Source organism: Mustela nivalis (assembly GCF_964662115.1).
Source record: "Mustela nivalis genome assembly, chromosome: 11".
NCBI lineage: Eukaryota > Metazoa > Chordata > Mammalia > Carnivora > Mustelidae > Mustela > Mustela nivalis.
This window is the reverse complement of record NC_139030.1, coordinates 53,261,135-53,285,729: the sequence shown is the minus strand read 5'-3', so window position 1 is coordinate 53,285,729 and position 24,595 is coordinate 53,261,135. Positions and strand designations below refer to the sequence as shown.

The 24,595-nt window shown below is 34.2% G+C and overlaps 1 protein-coding gene across 5 annotated transcripts in view; it reads right to left on the bottom strand.

Annotated features, from left to right (window-relative positions):
* The window catches only part of LOC309844391 (sodium channel protein type 3 subunit alpha), a 109,366-nt gene that overhangs the window by 61,007 nt on the left and 23,764 nt on the right, over positions 1 to 24,595 (bottom strand). For 4 of the 5 annotated variants that reach the window (XM_082691198.1, XM_082691200.1, XM_082691201.1 and 1 more), the window contains exons 3-9: positions 19,008 to 19,321; positions 13,734 to 13,851; positions 10,074 to 10,164; positions 5,598 to 5,726; positions 4,855 to 4,946; positions 3,751 to 4,023; positions 3,478 to 3,541 (exon numbers count right to left, since the gene is read on the bottom strand). In XM_082691198.1, the coding sequence (XP_082547324.1) occupies positions 3,478 to 3,541; positions 3,751 to 4,023; positions 4,855 to 4,946; positions 5,598 to 5,726; positions 10,074 to 10,164; positions 13,734 to 13,851; positions 19,008 to 19,271 (1,031 nt within the window). In that variant the 5' untranslated portion in view covers positions 19,272 to 19,321. Of the gene's footprint in view, positions 1 to 3,477; positions 3,542 to 3,750; positions 4,024 to 4,854; positions 4,947 to 5,033; positions 5,126 to 5,597; positions 5,727 to 10,073; positions 10,165 to 13,733; positions 13,852 to 19,007; positions 19,322 to 24,595 lie in introns of all 5 variants that reach the window. The other variant, XM_082691199.1, reaches the window with a different exon arrangement.

The following is a 24,595-nucleotide window of genomic DNA, read 5'->3' as shown; positions in this document are numbered from 1 at the left end:
TGCTTAAATTGTCCCAGTTTTGGCCATTGGCCATTGACTCCAAATGGCCATTGGCCATTTGGCCATTGACTCCAGTATCTCTTTGATGTAACCCCATGGTTCTGTGTGTTTTGTTTTTGTTTGTTTTTTTAACACTTTCTTACTCTCTGGCACTACAAGATGCTTTAGGCTCATCTTTTATATTTCCTGCTCTAGAATTAGTGATTTCTCCAACAAGTCTTGTTCTTTTATTGGAGAACAGTATTAGAACCCAGGACAAGTGTGTGTGTGTATGTGTATACACATATATCTCCTTGCTTTGTCAATTGAGGACCTAGAAGCAATGACACTGCCTTAGCAATAAACATAGCACCTAGATCCGGTTTCTAATAACAAGTTTGTGTATATATGTATATGAATATGTGTATGTATATGTAAACATTTGTGCCTCTATTAAGCTAAACAGGAAGTCATACTCTCTCCAACCCTATTTCATTACCATGATACCATTCTAGATTCCCACCTTTGCTTATCTGTAACTTCTTAGTCCAAAAGTGACTGGCTTCTATCATCTACTATCTATATGCTTAATTGTAACAATTCAGGATTGTTAATCCATACTAGCATGGGAATAAAATGTTATCAACTAGAGTACAGTTGTGTTTGTTTGTTTCTTTGTTTTTTGCCTTTGCCTTATAGACTCCACTCATTTCCAAAGTTGTTTAGATCAACACTTATTCTCATACTCCTTCAGTAAGGTTATCTTATACATTATAAATAATTTTTATCCCTTTGTTACATTCTGTATTTAACTGGGGATATTCCAACCATACAATGTTGTGTTGTTGTTGTTGTTGTTTTTGCATACATTGTTAACTCTTTGTGCTGTTAAGTTCTATGAGTTTTGACAAATGCTTAATGCTCATCAATACAGAATCATACAGAAGTTTCTCCACCCTAAAGAATCCCCCATGCATCACCCAGTCAACCTCCTACCTTGAACCCTTGAAAAACATTTCTACTGTTTATTTTTTTCAGAATGTCATGTAATTTGAATTAGACAAATATAGGTTCAGATGGTCTTCTTTTTCTTTTCATGTATTAATATGTATTTAAGGTTCATCAATATCTTTTTGTGGCTTGGTAGCTCATTTTCTTTTTATCACTGAATAATATTTCATTGGATGAATACATCACAGTTATCCATTCACCCATTGTGGGACATCTTGATTGTTTCCAGTTTCTTGTGATTATGAATACAACTGTTATAAATATTCACATGCATGTTCAAGTTAATTGGCTAAATATCTAGTAGGCAAATCTCTGGATCATATGGTTAAACTGTATTAATTTTGTAAGAAACCGCCAAATTGTCTTCCAAAATGGTTGCACTATTTTGCATTCCCACCAGCATTGAATGAAAATTCTTGTTGTTCTGCATCCTCACCAGCAGTTGGTTACTAGTTTCTTGGGATTTTAGCCATTCTAATAGGTGTGGAGTAGTAATTTATTGTTGTTTTAGTTTTCAATTCCCTAATGACAAATGATGTTTGGCATCTTTATATATCCTTATTAACCATCTGTATATATTCTTTTGTAGGGTGTCCAGATTTTTGCCTATTTTTAAATTGAGTTATTTGTTTTTTGTTGTTGAGTTTTAAGAGTGCCTTGTATAGTTTGGCTACAAGTCTTTTTTTTTTCCAGATAAATGTTTTGCAAACATTTTTTCCTAACTATGGCTGTTTTTTTTTTTTTTTTCATTCTCTTTAGAGTGTCTCTGCAGAGCAGAAGTTTTTAACTTTACTTAAGTTCAGCCTACCAGTTTTTTCTTTCCTGAATTGGGCTATTGGTGTTTAAAACTTATCACCAAATCTAAGTCATGTAGATTTTACTCTATACTTTCTTAAAGAAGTTTTATGGTTTTGAATTTTACATTTAGATCTATGGTTGATTTTGAGTTAGTTCTTGTGTAAGGTGTGAGATCTGTATCTAGGTTCATTTCTTTACATATGGATTTCCAATTGCTCCAGCATGATTTGTTCAAAAACTTTCCTATCTCCACTGAATTGAATTTTTGTCTGTCAAAAATTAGTTGATTACATTTGTGTAGGTCTACTTTTCTTGGGATGGGGTGTCTGTTCTCTTCCATTGATCTATTTATCTTCTCCTTCCCCAGTACCATTCTGTCTTGATTATTGTATACTTGTAAGAATTCTTCAAATTGGGTAGATTTATTTAGAATTTTATTTGATATTTAATAAGAGTGGCTATTAATTTTATCATGTACATCACCTAACCCATACTAAGTACTCAATAAATAGAAGTGATTTTTATAGTTTAATAATGATAAAGTATGCATCTTCCAGCCTTATCCAAAAATTTGTCAGGCTTTTAGATTAACTATTAATAATAAAAAATAATACCTAAAATGCAATACACACTTATGGTGGACCAAGTGCTAAACCAAGTGCTTATGTGTAATAAGTAATTAATCACCAGAACAACCCTAAGAGATAATATTACTCTCGACGTTTTGGAAATAAATAAACTCAGATAAAGAGAGCTTAGAACACACTTTTCTGAAGTCAGAGTTTGTAAATGGTGGAGTTAGGGATTTGAATCCAGATATATATGAACTCTAGAATTCTTGCTCTTATTCACTACATTCTCCTAACAAAGGTTAGGGAAAATATCAGGAAAACAATCCCGCCCCCAAACACCATCTCCAGGACTGATATACATTTTCAATAATACTCCTGGATCTTTATGGCTATATGAGTTTCCCATTTTCTAGAATGACTCAAAATTCTTCTGTGTAAATTCTGTGGTTTAAGAGTCAAAAACTATTGCTGTCCTTGGCTTCTAAAAAAATTACACCCTGACCTAAAATCAATTTATAATACTCTTGGGAAAATATGTTAATCATGAGTGACCAGCAGGATGACTAAGATACTAAAGTGTCTCTTACTGTAGAATGTGACCAAAAAGAACTATTAGGCATGCAGATTCAGACCTACATGTGCCTTTGACATATATCTGTCCCTTGGATTTTTTGCACACAGGGTTTTCATGCTATTTCAAGAATACCTAACTCTCTCAAAAACAGTTTCCCAACTGCTGAAGATCATGTTATATTCTGGATTTTTTCCAGCCACAGCAAAACTTATCATATCAGAACATACCGACATCAATCAAAATGTTCCCTGTATTTATTAAACAGCTCTAATGGGTTTACAAAAAAGACAGACTATGGGTCTTCACACTTTAGGGTAAAAATCAGGTACATCTTAACTATGGAATTCTGGAGAAAATGTCCTCATCCAGAGGGGTGATTTTAATGACCACAAGTTTAGAACTGAGAGCAGCCCTCTAACACAGAGAAGGTACTTCCTAAGTAGGTAGCATCACTATTACACATATGTAAGAATACCCTTGTATTTTTCCCATCTGATTTTTCTCAAAGTGTTCCACATTTTTTTAAAAAATTGTGTTTCTTACCCTGCATCTGAGCCATTTCCACAGAGTAGAGGGTCCTTTTGTCCATCCAAAACATAAAAGTGACCTATTAATATAAAGAATAAACTATTTCATTTCATATCTGTCCTACTGACATTAGGAATAAATGAGAGTTTGAGTATCTCAGTTATTTCCAAAGTGGATGACAAAATGAAGTATATTAACAAAGATGGTTTCAAGCCCACAGCCTTAGCTATTTATAGTTGAAAATTCATTCAGCAACACTAAGGTTAACAATGTAGCAATATTTCTTACTGTCATCTTCAATATAATCCTTCCAGTTAAATGTACTCATTGTTATATTAACAAATATCCCATTGGAATCCATTGTGCCATTAAAGTAGGATGTGGTGTTGGTTTCAAAAGCAGAATCGCTTGGGGGCCATTGCAAACATTTATTCCTCAGGTTGCCCATGAACAGCTGCAGACCAATTAGAGCAAACACGCTCAGACAGAACACAGTCAAGATCATGACGTCAGAAAGCTTCTTCACGGACTGGATTAGGGCCCCTACAATGGTCTTTAAACCTGAGGAGAGACAAAGTAGGTCATCCAAAGAAGAGTGTCATAATCTGCAATGTCTTTTTAGTCACACACATTATCTTTTCCTGTAAATGGTTGCTTGGCTATTTAGACACAAAAGCTTTATGGATAGCCAGATGGTTTAGGAGATGGATGAAAAGCAGATTTTATTTATGAATAGTATGCTTTCTGGAGATTTAAAATGGAAGTGTAAATATCTAGGCGGGAAGCTTTTTTGTGTGTGGTTTAATGTGTTGTCATGAACATCTAAAGAACTTGCAGTTATTTTTCATTTCAGATTGTGTGTCTTGAGGCATCTCCCTCCAACCCATTCTTTACACCAGCCTCCAGTAGCAATAATTCAGAGGAGAAAAGAATTTTAAAGTATTAAATATCCTAAGCCATGCTGTTCAAGAATAATCTTTTCTCCTTTATAAAAGGAGATCTATTTTCAGAATAGATCTACAGTGAATGGTAAAACCCAACTAAGTTAGTAAAGGCCTGGTAGCAAAGCTTTTTCCATATCGTAGAAGAGAAAACTTGACATCATAAATGCAAAAAGAGAGAGAAAGCATGAGAGAGAGAGTGCACACATGTGCACAAAACGTATTTTTATAGACAACTCATGCAATTCTCTGTTAAACTCAAAGGCTGACTTTACAAATAAGCGTGTAATTTCTAAAATTTTAGGAACTGAACAGCTTTGAAACATCATTTGGCATTCTTAAAGTTGACAAACAAGAATAGCAAACAAGTCTAATGATCTAAGTGTGATTTCAACCTAAATATTATTACAGTGTATTTAAAGTCAGCCCCAGTGTTTAACCTAGCTCTCACCTGGAATGACTGAAATTGTTTTCAGTGCTCGGAGAACTCTGAATGTTCTCAGTGCTGAGACATTGCCCAGGTCCACAAACTCTGTCACGTATCTGTAATAGGGAGTTCACACACAACACAATAATACACAAGAAAAGTTGGAGATACAAGGAGCCTATCTTCTTATACCAGTTTCTTACCTGGAATTACAGAAATAGTTTTCAGAGCTCTCAAGACTCTGAAAGTTCGAAGGGCTGAAACATTGCCTAGGCTTACAAATTCTGTTACATACCTGTAGAATTAAATCAGAGTTACTGATAGTTTTTGCAAAGTTTATACTAAATAAAGAATGAAATTTGGGCTTGGTGTATAGAGCCCCTTGAGTTTAACAAATGGACTTGCTACAGACCTCAGGGTGCCATATGCTGAAAGCTGCTTTTAAGGAATAAAATTTTGTTGCCTTATTTCAATGAAATATGAACAAGTTTTAAGAAATCAAAGTATAGTTGAGGTATCATGCTCAATGAATACTTCATCTTGATGAAATGGAAGACTATATGGCATGACAGTAATTGTTTATTTCTCCTTTACCGGATAGATTTACCTTACTGTATGTATTGTAATGTGTATTATCAAAATATATGAGGTATATAGTTAATTTGGCTAATAAACAAAGTCTGCATTTAAAATATGTCACAACCACTTGGTTTGTGCTACAACCATTTTCATTCCTTTGAGCTTAACAACTTTTCAAAAATACTCACGCCATCACAATGACACTGAAATCCAGCCAGTTCCATGGATCACGAAGGAATGTAAAATCTTCTAAGCAAAACCCTCTTGCCAAGATTTTTATAAGTGACTCAAAGGTGTAGATTCCAGTGAATGTGTACCTAGGAAGAGCATCCAAATAAAAATTAACAGTTTCATTTGAGCTGCTAATACACATGGTTTCAAATATGGCAAATGTATCCTCTTGTGTTTTATTTTATTTGCTAAAATCTTATTTCCTATTTCCATTTACAGAGACTTGACTAGTTTAATTAATTTTGTAAGCCTGAGTAAAGGGTTAAAGGGTAAAGGGTTATCTTCCCCAAAGAATCTTGTCTTGTTTAACTATTTAGGCTTTAGAATAATTTCATATGTTTTATGGATAATCATCAAGCTTGGCCCTCTAGAGCAACACTGTTTGATTAAGATATAATACCAGCTAAATATGTAGTCTTCAAATTTTCAGTAACCAAACAAAAAAGTAAGGAAAAACAGTTGAATTTAATTTTCATATTACATTTTATTTAAACCAACGTAGCTAAAATATTATTTCAACAACTAAGACTAACCAAATTTCAGGTTTCACATGTGGCTAGAGTCTCCCTCATTAGACAATACAGCTCTATAGGTAAAAGCTTCTTGGATTTATTTATTTATAATAAAATACTCCATTCAAATTTATTAATGATTAGAATTAGTTTTAGGCATATTTCACATATCTAACCTAGAAAATATGCTTCCCCTTTTTATCTTTAAGAGTCAGGCATACAGTTTTAAACTGCTTCTCTTATATATATCTATACAAGGAAAATTATAATTTATTAGTATTTTATATATGTGCATTTACAAATTACCAAAGCTCAGAGCAAAAGCAAATTTCTGATTCTTACCTGCATCAGCTACCATTTCTATACAATTGAGCCAAATCATTTAAACATGCTCACATTCAAATTTCAGCCTCCAAAATGGTGAAAAGCTTTTCCATTTACTGTTTGATATATAGTGCATTTTTAGCCCTCTCTCCTTCGAGTGTTGATAATATTCTCTATTTCTTCCAAAAACAGTTGAGAAAGAGTACTTGTTTTTCAACATTGTGTTCTTTTAAAAAGTGCTATTTAAGATTATTCTTCAGATTATTTCACCCCAGCCACAAAGATTTGATTTACTCTTATTAAAATTAATTGTATTTCCCACCTACTAGTATTTTATATGTGAATAAAGTGTGGAGAGTTATTTCTGCATTGCTTTCTGCAGAAATTTCTCTCAAATGAGGGTACAAAGAAATAAGAGGAAAATCTATGTAGAAATCTTCACATCAAGTTTTCCTAAGAACACCCCTCCTCCTTTTTAAAATAAGTCAGTTGATCTTTTGAGAAATAAATTTAATTGCTATTTTTACTTATTATGAAGTAGCTGACCTCTTTAGAAAAAGATATAATTTACAATGCCATGCTTATATTTACTTGTGTTTTAGTTTGGACCTTTGCACCTTACACATAATCACCATGACATTGCCTTTCGTAGAGAGCTATCTTGTGAAAAGCCATAAGAGACAGCTCAATGTATGTTTTATTTATCATATTAATGGTTAATGCCCTATGGTCTATGCTTAGGCAATTCTAAGTTATCTAATATTAAAGTCCGTACCCCTATCCCTGTTTTTGTTGATACCTATCCAAGGAAGAGTGTCCTGGAGCTTAACATGTGAGACAGAGCTTTGTTCAGAACAGGTGTTCAGAAGTGCCTATTAGCAAACTAGATAGAGCAAGTAAGTGAGAATTGAGGGGACCTTGATCTTTCTTACCTCTGCCTCACTAGGCTTCTGATCATACTGTTGATTCTGTCCATGTCACCCAGTTCTTTTTTCCCTGTAATTATGATGTCTGTAGATCTGTGCCTGCCTTTCATAACATGACCCTCACTATACCATATGGTCCTCAGCCTATTCTGTGTACCAAACTGTTTATGCTATCAGTGACCTGTTTTCATGTCATAACTGGTTTCTTTCTTCTTTGCACTCTTGTTTATTTGGTTTGGCTTACAGGCTATAACTACTAATTTTGGTTGTTTTCCTGCTACTTTGCTGTCAAGTGATAAATGATCCTGATAATTATACAAAGTTTTCCCACCAAATGAAGTCAAAACCTTTTGTACGCACAAGACCATTTTCATAATGGATATAGTTATCTCTAAAAATGACCTTAAAAAGAGAAACCTGCTGAAGGACATGATTGACTCAGTCGATTAATCACCTAACTCTTGATTTCTGCTCATGAGACCATGAGATTAAACTCTGGGCTCTGTGTTGGATGTGGAGCCTGCTTAAGATTCTCTCCTCTTCCCTTAACCCCTCCCTTTTGCCTCCCCCAAGAAAGGAAAGAGAGAGATGAGCATATTCAAGTAATAATATTCAAATGTCCTCTTTACCTATCTTTTAATAATGTTATACAAATAAATGTGACTGGTACTGTTTAAATGTTTCAGTAATTTCTTCTAGGAAGAGTACATACAGATTGGTTTTATATAGGTATGTCCATTTGTTAATCCACAAATTATAAATGATAACAAAGAATTCTGTTAAATTGCTTACCTCAGCACAAGAACTGGATTCTCTACTAAAATTATTTCTAAGGAACATTTCCAAGCTACTATTAAAAAAATTTTTTTTAATGTGTTAAACTGACAAATGATGGCTTAGATTAGTGCATTAAATCCCCAATAGAAGTATATAAAAGTGGCAATATTTGTTGTAATAACTTATTTCTTAGTAGATATTACTTTTAAAAAATATAACAATAAAAAGAACATACTAAAAACCTTTTTCACCAAATGTTATCATTGTATTATACAGTACATAAATAATCTACATAATAATCTACATAACCTAAACACCTTCTGTTTCACTAAATAATATGTTTCTCTGTCATGAATAATCTCACATGTGAAAGAAAACTTAGGAAATAATGCTGTTATAATGCAGAAATTATGTTAGTTAATGCAAAAATTTTCTCAGCACATTGATGTTTTGAATCAATTAGTGGCATTTTTATCCTTACATTTAAATAAAACATCTTTAGCATTAAAGGGAGACCTAAGTACTAATGCAGAAAGTTGACATATAAGAGCCTTCTTTAGTGGAAGCAGGGGCTAGTTTAATGCCCAAGAAATATTGTGCCTAGAGCTTTTCCTTTGTATTAAAATAATACATCAACTATTTTAGTTTGATGACATGATAGAAATGTCCCCAGATCTTCATCTTAAGGCAGAAAGGCCACAACCTGGTTGTGAGTCTGCAAAGGAGTTTCTGGCTGTGATTTTAAGTACAAATGTCTATAGAGCTTTAACTTGGCGGTATTTTTATTGGGATTGTTATGGTTTTTGATTAGCGTTTTAATTACAAAGTTTCCTAAGTTTTGAGTGATCTGCTCTTAATCATGTTTTCCCCTTAAGCCCTATTATTTTTTTTATTCTTTTTTTAAAAAAATTTTTATTTTTTATAAACATATATTTTTATGCCCAGGGGTACAGGTCTGTGAATCGCCAGGTTTACACACTTCACAGCACTCACCAAAGCACATACCCTCCCCAATGTCCATAATCCCACCCGCTTCTCCCAACCTCCCTCCCCCCAGCAACCCTCAGTTTGTTTTGTTAGCCCTATTATTTTTTGAGCTATGATTTTGTAGAGATGTTTTATTTCTTTTATGGAACACATCTATCGTGTTTTAGCACACATGCTGTGTCTGAATAAACTACATATCTAAGTATAACTAAATATCTAAGTTACTTAAACACCTAAATGTATTTTCCCAACTATAATGATATAACATATAACCAAAATACCTACTATAATAAATTATGCTAAACACCTAAATCTGTTTTATGAGAATATAACAATAATAGTAATATACCAGAATAAAATAATTTTATTCATCATATTACTCAAATGGCATTGTTGTTGTTTCTTTTAAATATTTATTTATTTGAGAGAGAGAGAATCCACAAGCAGACTTCCTGCTGAGTGCAGAGCTTGATGTGGGGCTCTGCATAGGCTCCTTGAGATCATGACTTGGGCTGAAATCAAGAGCTGGGTGCTTAACCCACTAAGCCACTCAGGTGCCCAAAATGATCATTTTTTTAAAAAAAAATCTAAAATGCATACCTATTATTGAATTTTAACTTTTATGCTAAATGATTGGTTTAGTTTACCAGCTAGTATATTTACTTTTTACAACCTTCCTTAAACAGATACTATCATGCATTTTTTGGAAAGAATACTTACCTCATAGAAGAGAAGCTCCCCCAAAGAACTTCCCTTATGTTCTTTCATGTTATGGAAATAACTGTTTATTAGAAATTTTTAGCCTGACTCCAGAAACGTGTAAAACTTAAGTCAGACCATAACCATAAGACAAATGCTAGGTAATTTGAGTGTGCATTTCTCATTCGAAGAAGTCATTCCTACTTACTCTACATTCTTCGTCCAGTCTGGAGGGTTACTCAAGGTCATAAATACACAGTTGGTCAAAATAGTGCACATGATAAGCATGCTGAATAAAGTGGATCATAGTTAAGGAATAAATGCTAGTATATTATCAAGACCATTTACAAACAACCCAATACAAAAAAAAATTGTCAAAGTTACCTGTGAAATATGTCTTACTTGTTTTAAAACAATGGCAAAAGTAATAAGAAACTTCAAAGCCTGTCATACATCCTTGGTCTACTCTTTTTCATTTTACATGAAATGTAAAACTTCACAGAACTGAATTTAATGGAAAGAGATCTCTGTTTTAAGCAATGGGAATTTTGCATTCCAATCAGTTATATGAAATAGCACTGCAAGGAGAAATGACCATTCTTTAGTAAGTTCACAATATAAGTGTAAAATGAAAGTGTAAAAAGTATGTTATTATATCTGAAGTACAACTTCAGATATAATTTAAAATCACCACTGACTGATAAAACATTAATGAATGCAATATAAAAACCTGAGAAAGAATACCCCAGTATATTCAAGGATTACATTGAGAATTATACTGTAATCAGGTACTTTTAATAATCTTATTGTGATGTGACTCATTCTTTCAGTGTTTTTATTAAGAGTAAAGGAAGAGAGAATTTTTTTGCTGATAAGTTAATATTGTTTTCTAACTTTTTATTTTCACTTTAGACTGTGGGAGAACTTAATGGACCATCCAGATATCCTTCTGTATCTAGTCCACACTGTTCTTAAATAGATGAGTGCTGTTTTGAAAACTTCCTGAGAATTAGCTGTATTTAATTTCTATTAGGATCTCACTCAGACCTCACTCTAAGGAAGATTATGGTTATTGGGGGGGGGGTAAATCTTTAATTTAAAAATATAAGTGCTTGCTAATAATCAAACCATAGAATGAAAAGAATTCAAATGAAAAAGTTTGGTCCTATTTTCCCTATCTCTAGGTTAACCAGTCTTTTGTCTCTCTTTTAGTAAGTTTTTTTTTTTTTAAATAAGGCTATTTTGAATCTATCTGTATAAAATTCCCATTCTTGATTAAATACCTCAATGTGAGACAGGAAACCATTAAAACCTAGAGGAGAACACAGGCAGTAGTCTCCTTGACACCAGCCATAGCAACTTCTTACTAGATATGTCTTCTGAAGCAAGGGAAACAAAAGCAAAAATAAACTATTGGGACTTCATCAAAATAAAAAGCTTCTGCACAGCAAAGGAAATAGTCAACAAAACTAAAAGGCAGCCTACAGAATGGGAGATTATTCGCAAATGACATATCTGATAAAGAATTAGTATTTAAAATATATAAATAGCTTATAAAACTCAACACCCAAAAAGCAAATAACGTAATTAAAAAATGGGCAGAAAATATGAATAGACTTTTTCCAAAGAAGACATACAGGCAGCCAACAGACACATGAAAAGATGTTTGGCATCACTCATCATCAAGGGAATACAAATCAAAACTATAATGAGATATCACCTCCCACCTGTCAGAATGGCTAAAATTAACAACACAGGAAACAACAGTTGTTGATGAGGATGTAGGAAAAGGGGACCCTCTTATACTCTTGATGAGAATGCAAACTGGTGCAGCCACTCTGGAAAATAGTATGGAGGTTCCTCAGAAAGTTACAAATAGAACTAACTACCCTATGACCCAGTAATTGCACTACTGGGTATTTACCCAAAGGATTAAAAAAAAAAAATACTGATTCAAAGGGGCACACACACCCTGATGTTTATAACAGCATTCTCAACAATAACCAAATTATGGAAAAAGCCTAAATGTCTATCAGCTGATGAGTGGATAAAGAAGATGTGGTATGTATACACACACACACACACACAATGGAATATTAGCCATCAAAAAGAAAAAAATCTTGCCATTTGCAATGACGTGGATGGAACTAGAGTGTATTGTGCTAACCGAAATAAGTCAGTCAGAGAAAGGCAAATACCATATGATTCCACTCATATGTGGAACTTAAGAAACAAAAGAGATGAGCATAGGGGAGGGGGGGGAAAGAGGGAAAAAAACCATAAGAGACTCTTAACTATAGGATTGATGGAGGGGAGGTGTGTGGGGAATGGGCTAGATGGATGATGGGTTTTAAGGAGGGCGTTTGTGTTGAGCATTGGAGCTTCGTGTAAGTGATGAATCACTAAATTCCCCTGAAACCAGTATTACACTATATGTTAATTAACTAGAATTTAAATAAAAAATTGAAAAAGAAAAAAATGATAACATCTCACAAGAAACAAATGATGTTGGCAAGGATGTAGAGAAAGAGGAACGCTTTTACACTGTTGGTAGGAATGCAAACATACAGCTGCTCTGAAAGACAATATGGAGGATCCTCAAAAAGTTAAAAATAGAACTACCCTACAATCCAGCAATTGTACTACTAGGCACTTGTCCAAAGAATACAAAAATACTAATTCAAAGAGATGCATGCACCCCAGTGTTTATAACAGCATTATCTACAATAGTCAAATTATGGAAAAAGCCCAAATGTCCATCAACCGAGGAATGAATAAAGATGTGGTGGGTGTACACACACACACACACACACGCACGCACGCACGCACGTGAATATTACTCAGCCATAAAAAAGATTGAAATCTTGCTATTTGCAACGACATGTATGGAGCTAGAGGATATAATGCTAATTGAATCAAGTCAATCAGAGAAGAACAAATACCATATGATTTCACTCATATGTGGAATTTAAGAAACAAAACCAATGATCATAGGAGGAAAAAGAAGCAAACCAAGAAACAGACTCTTATCTACAGAGAACAAACTGATGGTTACCAGAGGGGAGGTGAGTGGGGAGTGGGTTAAATAGATGATGGGGATTAAGGAGTGCACTAGTGATGAGCACTGGGTATTGTATGGAAGAGTTGAATCACTAAATGGTACCCTTGATACTAATATTACACTGTATGTTAAACTAACAGGAATTTAAATAAAAACTTTAAAAAAATAAAAAATGTCCATTCTTAAACACAGCCTCTGAATACCTTTCTCTTTTATCATTATCTATTGGAGAATTTGTTGAAATCCACACCTATTCTGTCCTTGTTTGATGGGTTTTGACTATCATTGTAAGTAGTCTTAAGTTCAGTGATTTAAAAATATATATTAGATATTTAGGCACATATACAGTTTAATAAATATTTAGTAAAGGAAGGATGGACAGATCCAGGTGCTGAAGATACAGAACCAATTAAGGCATAAAAGTAAGAATATTTGGTACTATGGATAATAATACTAACCACAATAGACTATGTTTCTTTAGCAATAATTATGTGTGGTCTGGAGGATAATAAAAGTGTGAAGTAGATTTGCTGCTTTTCCTTCTACACAGTATGTTTCATTTACACATTCACTAACATAGTTCATTTTTACTTCTAGGATCATAATAGTCATTCTATACTAATCTTTTAATAAGTGGCAGAAAAATTAGTGAGAACAGATTAAATAACAATGTCACAATTAATATTAAAGAAATTATATATAATATATAACACAATATATGTAAAATATAAATATAAAAATATGTATAAAAGAATGACATTTTCTATAAAATCAAGTACCAGCATTCAGTCACATGAAAAGGATATGAATGTACCAAAATCTTAATAGCAATTTTCCTAACAGGATTTAGCGGAGTTAAAATATACAAGGCAGAGGTGGCACTGAATCGGAAAATTGCCTTCCCTTTATTCAATACTATAAAAGTCTGAAAAAGAAAATATGAAAAAAAATTACTAGATTAGACATGTGGCTTACTTGAAGAGCTTAAGCAGATGAAGAACTTTTTACCTGATTTGTTTGTTCAATCTTGTTTGTTTAAACAAATTGGTTTATTGTAACTATAAACATGTTAGATGTTTCTTGCCTGACTTAACATAGTAAACATATGATTTACTATTACCTAATTTGTCTCTAGAGTTCCAACTTTCTGATACAAACTGATGATCCTACACAAAAATTTTTTTATCAAATTGTAACTTTACAGACTCCAATTTTATTTAAAGCTTACCATCTGTCTCCAGTTTTGGTGACTTTTTCAGATTATTCTGTACATATTGCTACAAAAATAATCTTTTTTATTTTAATTATTTCAAATCTTTGAACTCTAAAGTTTATGAATCCTCTCTATTTTCCCTATGGTAGTTGTCCTACTTTAAAATGTTCAAACAGGCTGAATAACCTGGTTTTGCTGATTCTGTAGATCTGCTGGTAATACTAAGAAGGGAAAGCTGCATTGAGAATTAGCCTTCGCATCATTTCAAAGGGCATTCTGTAGCTAAAATTCTATGACCTGAAACCTGTAACCATCAATTTAGCATTTAAACCATGTTACTCAGTGATTCCTACCACATCTCTCCAGGATCAACTTTTAGTATTTCCCACTAAGCCGTCTCTGCTCCAACAAATTGACTGTCCACCTGTCAATTTAACTCACAACCTGTCAGCTTTGCCCTCTGATTCTGAAAATGTATCCTAAAATCCTAGAGGATGGAGGTACCTGAGAGGTCATCTAATATAAACTCCCCCCTTTTCAGGTCCATAACAGGCCTGACAATGAGGTCCTACCAACTATTTAATCAAAGTTCTTAGTCCTCTCTCTATATTTGATTCTCTTGAGGTGATTTTAAATTTGCCAATATTTGGGTCCCATACAAAACCAATTGAGTCAATTTCTGGAGGATGGGCATAGACATGGGTATTATTTTTAAAATTTCCTCTGGTAATTTTCCAAACCTGCAGCCAGGTTTGGAAAGACCTACTTTCAAAAATGTCCTCAGTTATCAAAATCACCTCCTCTATCATGTCTTTCCAGATAAATCACTGCCTTCTGATCACTTCTAATTGTTTCCCTTTACCAGTAAGTCTTAGTATATAAATTTGCACACGTTGGCATGTTGCTTTTAATTACAGTCAAGTAGCAATTTACATGTAGGGTTCATTCCACTGAGGACTAGGTTAGAAGTTGTTAGAACCTATTGAGCATAAAAGCCTTAATCTACTTTTTCTCCTTTTTTTCCCCACAGTACTTAATAGTGTGGTTTGTAAATAAACACTTGTTTTAATTAAGTGCAGGCTTACCTTTAAGATGCCATTTACCTTTAAGACATCAGTACATCCATTTGCTTAATAATATGTTTTTACTCTTAAACTAAGGTTTGTATCCCATATAATCATGTTCACTGACAACATGGCAGTGTTTGAATAGGTAGACAGAAATACTTGGGAATACTGCCCTCGAAGCACAAATGCATTAAAGGACTTTCTTGAATTCACAGGATTAGATCATTTAATATTACAAACAATCTAGATACATTTAGGCATTCAATGATGTAAACTTCACAATAATTAAAAGTGCATTTACTCATTCTTTTGTGAGGCAGTTTCCCTGAAAAAGCAGTTACCACTTGTAACGTTAGGAGAGGAATTTATTTTGAAAAATCTCCAAAAACAGAGTGACAGGAGTGAAAATGCCCCTTTAAACACGAAATCCTCTGCTCTCCCGAAAGATTAGCCTTAGCCTTCATGGAACTAATGGGATTAAAAATGACATGTCAAGGGCATCTTCATTGAATTTGCAGGTTCTGGAACAGAGCAGGCCTTAAGAACACAATTTAAAGTTTATTTTGAACACCACCTAACACAAAACCTTGAGTTCTGAGAAATGAGGAATAAAATACTAATATCCTGTATAGTGAAATAATTACAAGGAAGACACTTGAAATTTGTGACTCTGAGGTTATTGAGAGATGTGCATAAACTGAAAATTACTGGAGAGAGTGACAGATAATTGGAGGAGGGATAAATAGTGTCAAGTCCAAAATCTGGCCCTCAAGTGATGATAAATAATGATGCGACTTGAAAAAATTATTACATATTAGTACTAAGGTGATGAATGTTATAGTGTAAGTATGACAGACTAGTTGCTGTTCACTCTGGAATGCTGCTTGCTTTTTCCCAGATGAATATACATCTGACAGATTCACTAAAATGTTTACTACTTGAGGCAAGAGTAAGCTTTATATCTCTGAATAGGACATTATGAAATAGAGAGTTCAAAAAAGCATACAGCCAATTTTTTAACGTTTTCTTTCATTTTATTAAAAAATGCCATATATAGTTTTGCTTAGTGCTTAAGAGTTCTGACTGCCTGGCTTCAATCCCTGAATTCACCACTTATGGAGTGTGACTTGGGCAAGTTACTTAACCACTCTGGGCTTGACCTCCCGTGTGTAAAATGAGGCTAATATAGTACTGCTTGACTGGTTCTTGGAATATTAAATGAACTATGACACTTAACGTGATGAAACAGTGCCCAACAAAGTAGGAGCACAACAAACGTTAGCTTCTTATGATTATCAGCGTCACTATTCTTCAGTTGTTACCTGGTCAATTTAAACACCATTGAAATGCATTGTGAGGTGGCTCATCTGATTATCTGATTAAATTAGGTATGTAAAATATATCATAATTAATGGCAGCAAATTGTTATATAATGCTTTATAGTTTTGAAGTGCCTTTTACCTGCGTTATTCAAATAACACAAACTTCATACCATGTTTTTAATTCCAGAACTTCTTCGTTAGCTTCTTACGTTAGCTCCTTCAATCCTAACAATCACAAACTACCTTTTTCTTCAATAGTACCTCAGTCTTCATTTTTATAGATTCTTCATAAAGAAAGGCAGTGCACCAACAGTAAAAAGTGAATAGTCTAGATGTCTCGCAAGATGGACCATGGCCACTAGGAATAAATCAAGGTCCAAGTCTGGTTCTCAGACAGGAAGGCCATAAAAACTGACTTCGTTAACATACACAGAACAATTCTGTTTCTTAGCAGCGGACTCACAGTAACCAAGGCTGAAAGCCTCACATACAAAATCAGAATGCCAATCTATTTATTTACAATGAGATGCATTACTGTCACGTGGACTGAAATAATTGCAGTGGCATAACCAGCATTTTCTTTCCTTTCAAGCAGATCTGTGGGAAGACAAATTATAATAAAAAGGTTCTCTGCAGAGGGTGGAGTCCAAATAAGCCGACTTAATCAAATGCTGCACAATGTTTAATGACACCTCTGTTAGGTAGCCCGGTATAGCTCGTCTACAATGAAATAGCCTTGATTTGGGGAGGAAAATGCTTTCAGGGCTACTCTAAAGACCTGTTTCCTTTGGAAAATGCCAGTGTTTGTCTCTGTTATTCTCCCCACCCCTTAATCTTACCAATTTCCTTTCCTAAGGATACTTCCTTTCTTTTAGTAGCTAATACTTCTCCCATCCAAGTACTAACCAGGCCCGACCCTGCTTAGCTTCCGAGATCAGACGAGATTGGGCGCGTTCAGGGTGGTATGGCCGTAGACTAATACTTCTAAGAATGTCAGAGTGAGCATACCCCTGTCTCTTAAAGACATCTTTGCAAATATATACTTTGAATCAGTAATTTTAAGGAGAATTTTATTCTAGTTTCTGGGGGGGAGGTCTCACTGTCATCATCATGTATAACAGTAACTGTAACTAAATTTCAAATTTTCAAATTTTTCCTTATCACTTCTATAGTAGAGTACTGGAACAAATGACTTTCAAAAATGTGTGAATCAGTATTAAATGCCACTTTCATGAAACTAGTTTCAAAGGAAAAAGAAAGGGCCTGTTTAACTATTTAAATTGATTTTATGACTTTTAGAAAGCATTTTAGAGCTTGCTCCTCCAAGTGTGGCCCGTGTATTATAGCAGAAGGAGTCTCACTCAAGGACTTGTTAGAGATGCAGGATCTCTGGCCCCACAGACCTCTGGAATCTGAATCTGTATCTTAACAAGATCCTTAGATGATATGTATACACATGTGAGTTTGAGAAGCCCTCCTTGAGGGCTAGTTCCACCTTTGGATGGTTAACTGTCAGGTTCTTTACCCATCACTGGTCTTATAAGATTAAATCACATACTGCTTAGAGAATGCAATTTCCTTAGCTATTCTTTCTAAAAGGACTGGCTCTGATTAATGAAGGCATTCAGTAACTTCTTTAAACCGTGAACCATCAATTCATGGTGATATTTATTTATCTCTAGTTTCTATATAGACCTGTTTTTATGCTTATGAATGTGAAATATAAATTGTGTGTTATAAAATGCCAAAATACCCAATTAGATGATGCAGTATCTATCATCCATTAAGAAAAAAATATTTGCTATAAAACTCTGCACAGCTGGTTTAACTTCAAAAACTAGTTAATTCTGACAGAATTATATTATTATTATAGCATTAGGAAGGCATAGTCATAACTTGATTCAAATCATATGTAGATAGAGAAAACTTGAGGGGTTTTTGTGTTTTGTTCTTGACATTTTTTTTGCTGAGTGATGTTTTAACAATAAGTAGGTGTGACTGTGCTTGTCAATGTATTATCTTCTTACAGGAGGATGCTAAGTAAGATTATTACCCTCTAGAATACAAATCTTTTGTGAGAATACTTCAAGACAATTAAGAACTAAAAAATAAGAAGTACATATGCCCATAACTCTTCTTTTACATGGCTCTTCTGTTGTCTACCATGTGCTGACATATGTCAGTGATAACAGATATTTTGCTTTGTAAGTGTCAATTTTAATTTTGACTATTTCAGTTACTGTGAAATTATAGAAAGTATTCGTTTATCTATCATAGCTCTTCACTGTAGCCAAATCTTGACTTTGGCTACTGTGCTTAAAAGTAAGTGGAAATAAAAAGTACAAAGTCTTTAACAGTAGAAAACTTACGATGCAATATGTATATGAGCCAGAGAAAAGTATATTAACATTAGTGTTTAATTAAAGACTTAAATTTGGAAATATAACTTAACTTTTGAAAGTATAAAATCAACACTCACTTTCTTATTGATATAGTACGGGTCCAGGTCCTCCAAGGGCTCTGACACCATCTCTGGAGGAATGTCTCCGTAAATAAATGGAAGGTTCTTCCCAGCTTCCAAGTCACTATTTGGCTTTGGTTTGTTCTCGTCATCATTGTCTTGTTCTCTCTTGGGCTTTTTGGCTTTCTCTTCTGCAGCACGTTTTTCGATAGCAGCAAGAGATTCTCTAGTAAAAAGGCGGAAGCTTTCAGGCCCCGGGGGTACCAGCAGTGCCTGTGCCATCTTTTCATCCTGCACATTTAATTACGTTTAGCTTCTTGCATAAGAATTGCCTACCAAGGAAAAAAAAAATGCACGAGAGATAGGAAAGCAAGTGAGTGAGAGGGATTAAGAAAATCAGCCAAGATGACATTTAATGTTTCTTCTAGTAAATTCTTTGGTAGTATATTAATAAATGAATATTTATTTTTGGTGGGAAAAAAACTTCTCTTCTTCAATGCATAGACTTCTTTTCTTTCTCAGTGCTTAGTATAAACATGTTACAATGTTCCTTTGGGGATTCTTCTGGTGACTTTTTAAAAGTATAAACATCTTAGTGCTGCACAACAACTTTTAACCTGGAAGCATCATTATCCAGTCTAATGTTCAATAAACTAGTTTTATAAGTCTATCAAAGTCTGGTCTGAGACCTTTGAACCAAAACACATTATAGTATACTTTGGTAAAAAGAGTAATGTCAGTAATGCTTATCAGTAATGAAATTACTTAAGGACCCATCATTCCCCACCCCCACTCCTTTTATCACATCTTACTAGCTCTCCAAATAAAGAAATACACTGGTATATGCCTGACTCCTAAAATCTCAGAATAAGAAAAGAAGTTTTGCCTAATCCAACCGCTGTTCTGGTTGTCACCATCATCATCACTGACCACTGGTTATCCAAACAAAGCCTGACCGTCAGCAGCGACGGAAAAGTTAAAACTATTTTCTTTTCTTTCTTCTTCTTTTTTTTTTCAAAGATTTTATTTATTTGAAAGAGAGAGAGAGAGAGAGAAAGCATGAACAGGAGGAAGGAGCAAAGGGAGAGGGAGAAGGAGACTCCCTGCTGAGTAGAGAGCCTGACATGAGGCTCCATCCCAGGACCCTGAGATGATGACCTGAGCCAAAGATAGATGCTTAGCTGACTGAGCCACCCAAGTACCCCCAAAATGATTTCCTTTCAGCTTCTCACCTTGGATCCTTCTGAAGCATCTTCTGAGGCAATGCAGAATGTATTTCCTTTTCCAGTCTGCTGTTACTCAACTACTCCAAGACACTTTTCATATTCTTTTTGAATCTTCCATTTGGTGTAGTGGTTGGAAGCATGGACTATGGAGCTAGACTGCCTCCGTTCTTAACCCTGGCTCTGTCATTGATGAGCTGTATGGCTTTGCAGAATGTAACCCCTCAGTGCTTCAGTCTCCATTTATAAAATGGGGATGCTATGAAAACTGACCTCCCAGGTTATCATAAGGAATAAATGAATTAATTTACATTAAGTGTCTAGAATAGTTTTGGGATTAGTAAGCACTGTGTTGGTGTCATCTATCACAATCTAATTATATTTTGTTCCTTCAGCTATTTCCTCTGTTGTGATTTCAGGCATTCTCACAATTCAAGCCACTCTCCTTTTTAAGTAAGGCCCTTATTTGGTGGAACCACAGCTGACCAATGAGCTCCTGGAGTGGGCTAGGAAGTACAGAGTACAGGGTCATATTCACCCATGCCAAGCAACTGTCTGGGATTAGAAAGGAAAGAAGGCTGACACCTGCTTAATTCTCCAGGAAAGGAAAAAAAAAAATCTGCTAGAAATGTGACAGAACTGTCAAAAATGCCAGAAATCCAAGCTGGATTATTGTATTTTTCTTGTATTTGGAAATCTAAGTTAACAGTTATTTTATTTTGCATTGTGCCAAAAATCACATTTAAAAAATTAGGATAGGAAAAAGAAACAGTAACAACAAAATACAGTTAGTACATCAATCCCTTATAGAACAGTCTACAACCATGACATCAGGGTAATCATCAAAGTCATCTGTGACATTTTCCCTATCCCAACCACCCACCTCATCTCTGCTCCCACACTTATTCTGGTCTCCATAGTAGTTTATCCCTAAATGGCCTTTTAATCTTAGCTGTTTATTTCATGGATATACTAAGCTTACAAAGAATGAGGAACTCTAGATCTTACAGCAATGTAAGAAAAATGATATAGACTAAAAATGATTATAGATTATTATGTAAGTTTTTTGAGTTTATATCTGAATTACTAGTTGCCTGGTCTATTCCAATGACTAAAGTATTTTTAATAGTTGTTTCTTTTCATTGAATTAGTATTTATAATATGACATTGCTGTTAGTATATTGCTGAAAGTATATTCCAAGTAAGTTATAAATATCCAAGTATATTCCAAGTAAGTTATAAAATATCAGCTGTCAAAAAGCCATGTCATTTTTGCCACTAGCTCTGAAAAAGAACTTCTGATTTATGGTGGGATGGGGCTGTTTTGTTTTGTTTTGTACCCTATCAAATGAATTTAGAAGGCACAAAATAAATTAGTTGGTTCATTTTATATTAAAATAGAAAAAGTATTCTCAAACCTTCTAATTCAGCTATTTAATTTGTACCTTCCAAATTCATGGTAGATGGCACAAACTAGAATTAAAATTTTTAGCCATTTTATGTCCATTTTGATGTTCACATAACCCAGCACTAGGCTGTATGGGATCATCGCATTTATACTTTTGAATGTGGAAGGAGTTTGCACATTAACTGCAAGCCTTAAATACCCAGAAATGTGTAATCCACCTATTTCTCATCACCTTTCATCAACTGAATGGATTTGCGTCTTACCAAGTGCTAAATGAAAATGAAATCTCAGGAAACAAACTGAGGGTTGCTGGATTGGAGGGGAGTGGAAGGGATATGGTGGCTGGGTGATGGACATTAGGGAGGGTATGTGCTATGGTGAGAAAAAAAATGCAACAGCATGACAAAGCTATCTTAAGACATTTCTATGAAACATGGTTGCTTTCTTATGGGAGGAAAAAAAGGTTACTTTTGTATTTGAGCATTTAGTTAAACTAATTTTTGCTTCTTTATTAACAATGGAATGAAAAACGTGCAGCAATTAGAATTTGAGTTCTGGGTTCATATTGAGCCTGTAACTAACAGTTTGCTTATGACATTTAACTTCCCTCAACCTCAGTGTTATAGAAATACCTTACCTATATGTGGCAACACTTTGCCGTAAAGAAATAACCAATCATACTCATTTAACTGGAGTTTCCTAATTCCTAACTTTTAAAATGAAATTAGGTTAAAAATATCTAATGAGATATTTTAATAATCTGTATAGATTACTTTGATTTCTTTGAGATGACATGGAGCAAGTTATCAAAAAATTGTAAAAACATATTTAAACAGAAATAATTTTTTACCTTCCTATTCACTTATCAAGGATTAGAACAACGAATTTGAGTCTTAGTCAAAAAGAGGTAAAGAAGTCTCTTTGAAACTGCCACACTATTGTCTCTAAATCCTGAGAAGGTAGGCCAGTTCCAGACTCTTGGCTTTTCCTTTAAGGTGAACTAAGGTTTGCCCAATATTTGGATAGGTTGAGATATTAAAAATCACAGTGAGGGGAGCTTCTCATGGCTTCTTCTGCAGCTTTGCTTTTTAGAAACATCTCATAGTTCCATGGCAGTTCTATTTTAATTTTTTCCCTTTTCCTCTTATTCTTTGCAAGCCCATTATATAGACCTCTTACATAATTTTATATTCCTATTAGAGCAGACTTTTAAAAAATTAATTCCTACTGATGCCTTGGTGTGAGATATATATTATTAATGAATATATATGCATTATAATTTATTAAAATACATCAAATTGAATATGCCAGATTTTCTCCAGAACTCTCCTTACAAGGACAAAAAAGATAAAAAAAGACTAAGGAGGTGATCTCTTTGATTAAAAACCAAAGTGTGTCTGTGAATGTGGATGACTAAAGGAAATGCATCCCTCTCTCAATCAACAAGAATACTAGAGTTCAAAAAATCCTATTATAGGATGGACCATAGAATTTTAAACCTGGAAGGATAAAGATCATTTATTTGAGCAATATTTATCGAGGAACTACTGTGTATCAATACTATGTTCGGATTAACACCCATGGTCCCTGCTTTTAAGGAGCTGACAGTCCAGGGTGAGAGATGTGGACACAAATAATTATAATACAATTATGTACTGCTGCTTATTGTCTGAGTTCCATAAATGGGAGCAAGGTAAGGACAGGAAGGGTAAATTCAGGGTATTTCCCTGAGGAAATTTTATTAGACTGGTTGGGATTTGACCAACTAATGTGGCGGTAGTGGTTCGGACAAAGTTGGGACAAAGACATATCAGTAGAAACATGTTAGACTAGGAGACAGTATATGCATGGGAAAAAGCAGGGAGGGCCTGGGAAGAACTAAGAAGTTCATAATGGAACCTGGCAATTTACAGACCTGTACCCCCGGGGGTAATAATACATTATATATTAATTTTAAAAAATTAAAAAAAAAAGAAGTTCATTATGGGTAGAGACCAACCTGCTCAAAAGGGATTGGTAAGAGCAAGGACTGAAATGCTGGCAGGATATAATCACCAAAGGTCTCATAGAGCACACTTCATAAGCCATGGATAGGAGTGATGGAATTAACTTGAAGAGTAGAAGAAACAGTGGCAGTAATGAAGGGTAAACAGGTGGGCTGATCCTAGAGGATGGTTTTCAAACATTTTGGTTTCAGGACCCTTTTATACTCTTAAAATTACAATGTCAAAGAGCTTTTATTTATAGGCAACTTATCTATTCATATTTACCATATTAAAAATTAGGAGATTTTATAACTTTTATTAATGTAATAATAAGCCCTTGTATGTCTACATATAAAATGGATTTTTAATAAAAATAACTATATTATCACAAATTTTAAAAAATGGTGTGAGAAGAAGGAATTTATTTTAGATTTGGGCAAATCTCTTTACTGTCTGGCATAATGGAATACAGCCAGAGTCTCTTATCGGGTTCCAAGTTCAATCTGGTGAGATACGTTGTTTTGATTGAAGTACATGAAGAAAATCCTCCTAAAATATATATGTAACTGAAAAAGGAAGGAGTATTTTACTTGTCTTTTCAGGCACTTGTGAATATTCTTTGATACACACCAAAGCTCTACAAATGGTAATTTTTGTATTAGTTTCAGTATGGAATCTGTATCAGGAACTTGTACTGATTTTGCCTCTTGGATGGATTTTGTGCCTTCGTGCATGGATCATTTGGAAACTATTGGCACAGTATTTTTCAGATTTCCCCAACTTTGACAAATTTCATTAACATTCAAAGATCACATTTGTTAATATCACCATTGATCTCATGAGAAAAGTCATAATATATTGGGAGGCTGTCTAGTTCCCAGCGGCAGGTAGAAGTTTTCCAAAATTCCAATTTCCACTTGAAAGCTCCAATTTTAACATTGATAACAAATGCTGTCATTTGCTTTTCCTGAAGTGACAGGCTTTTCCATA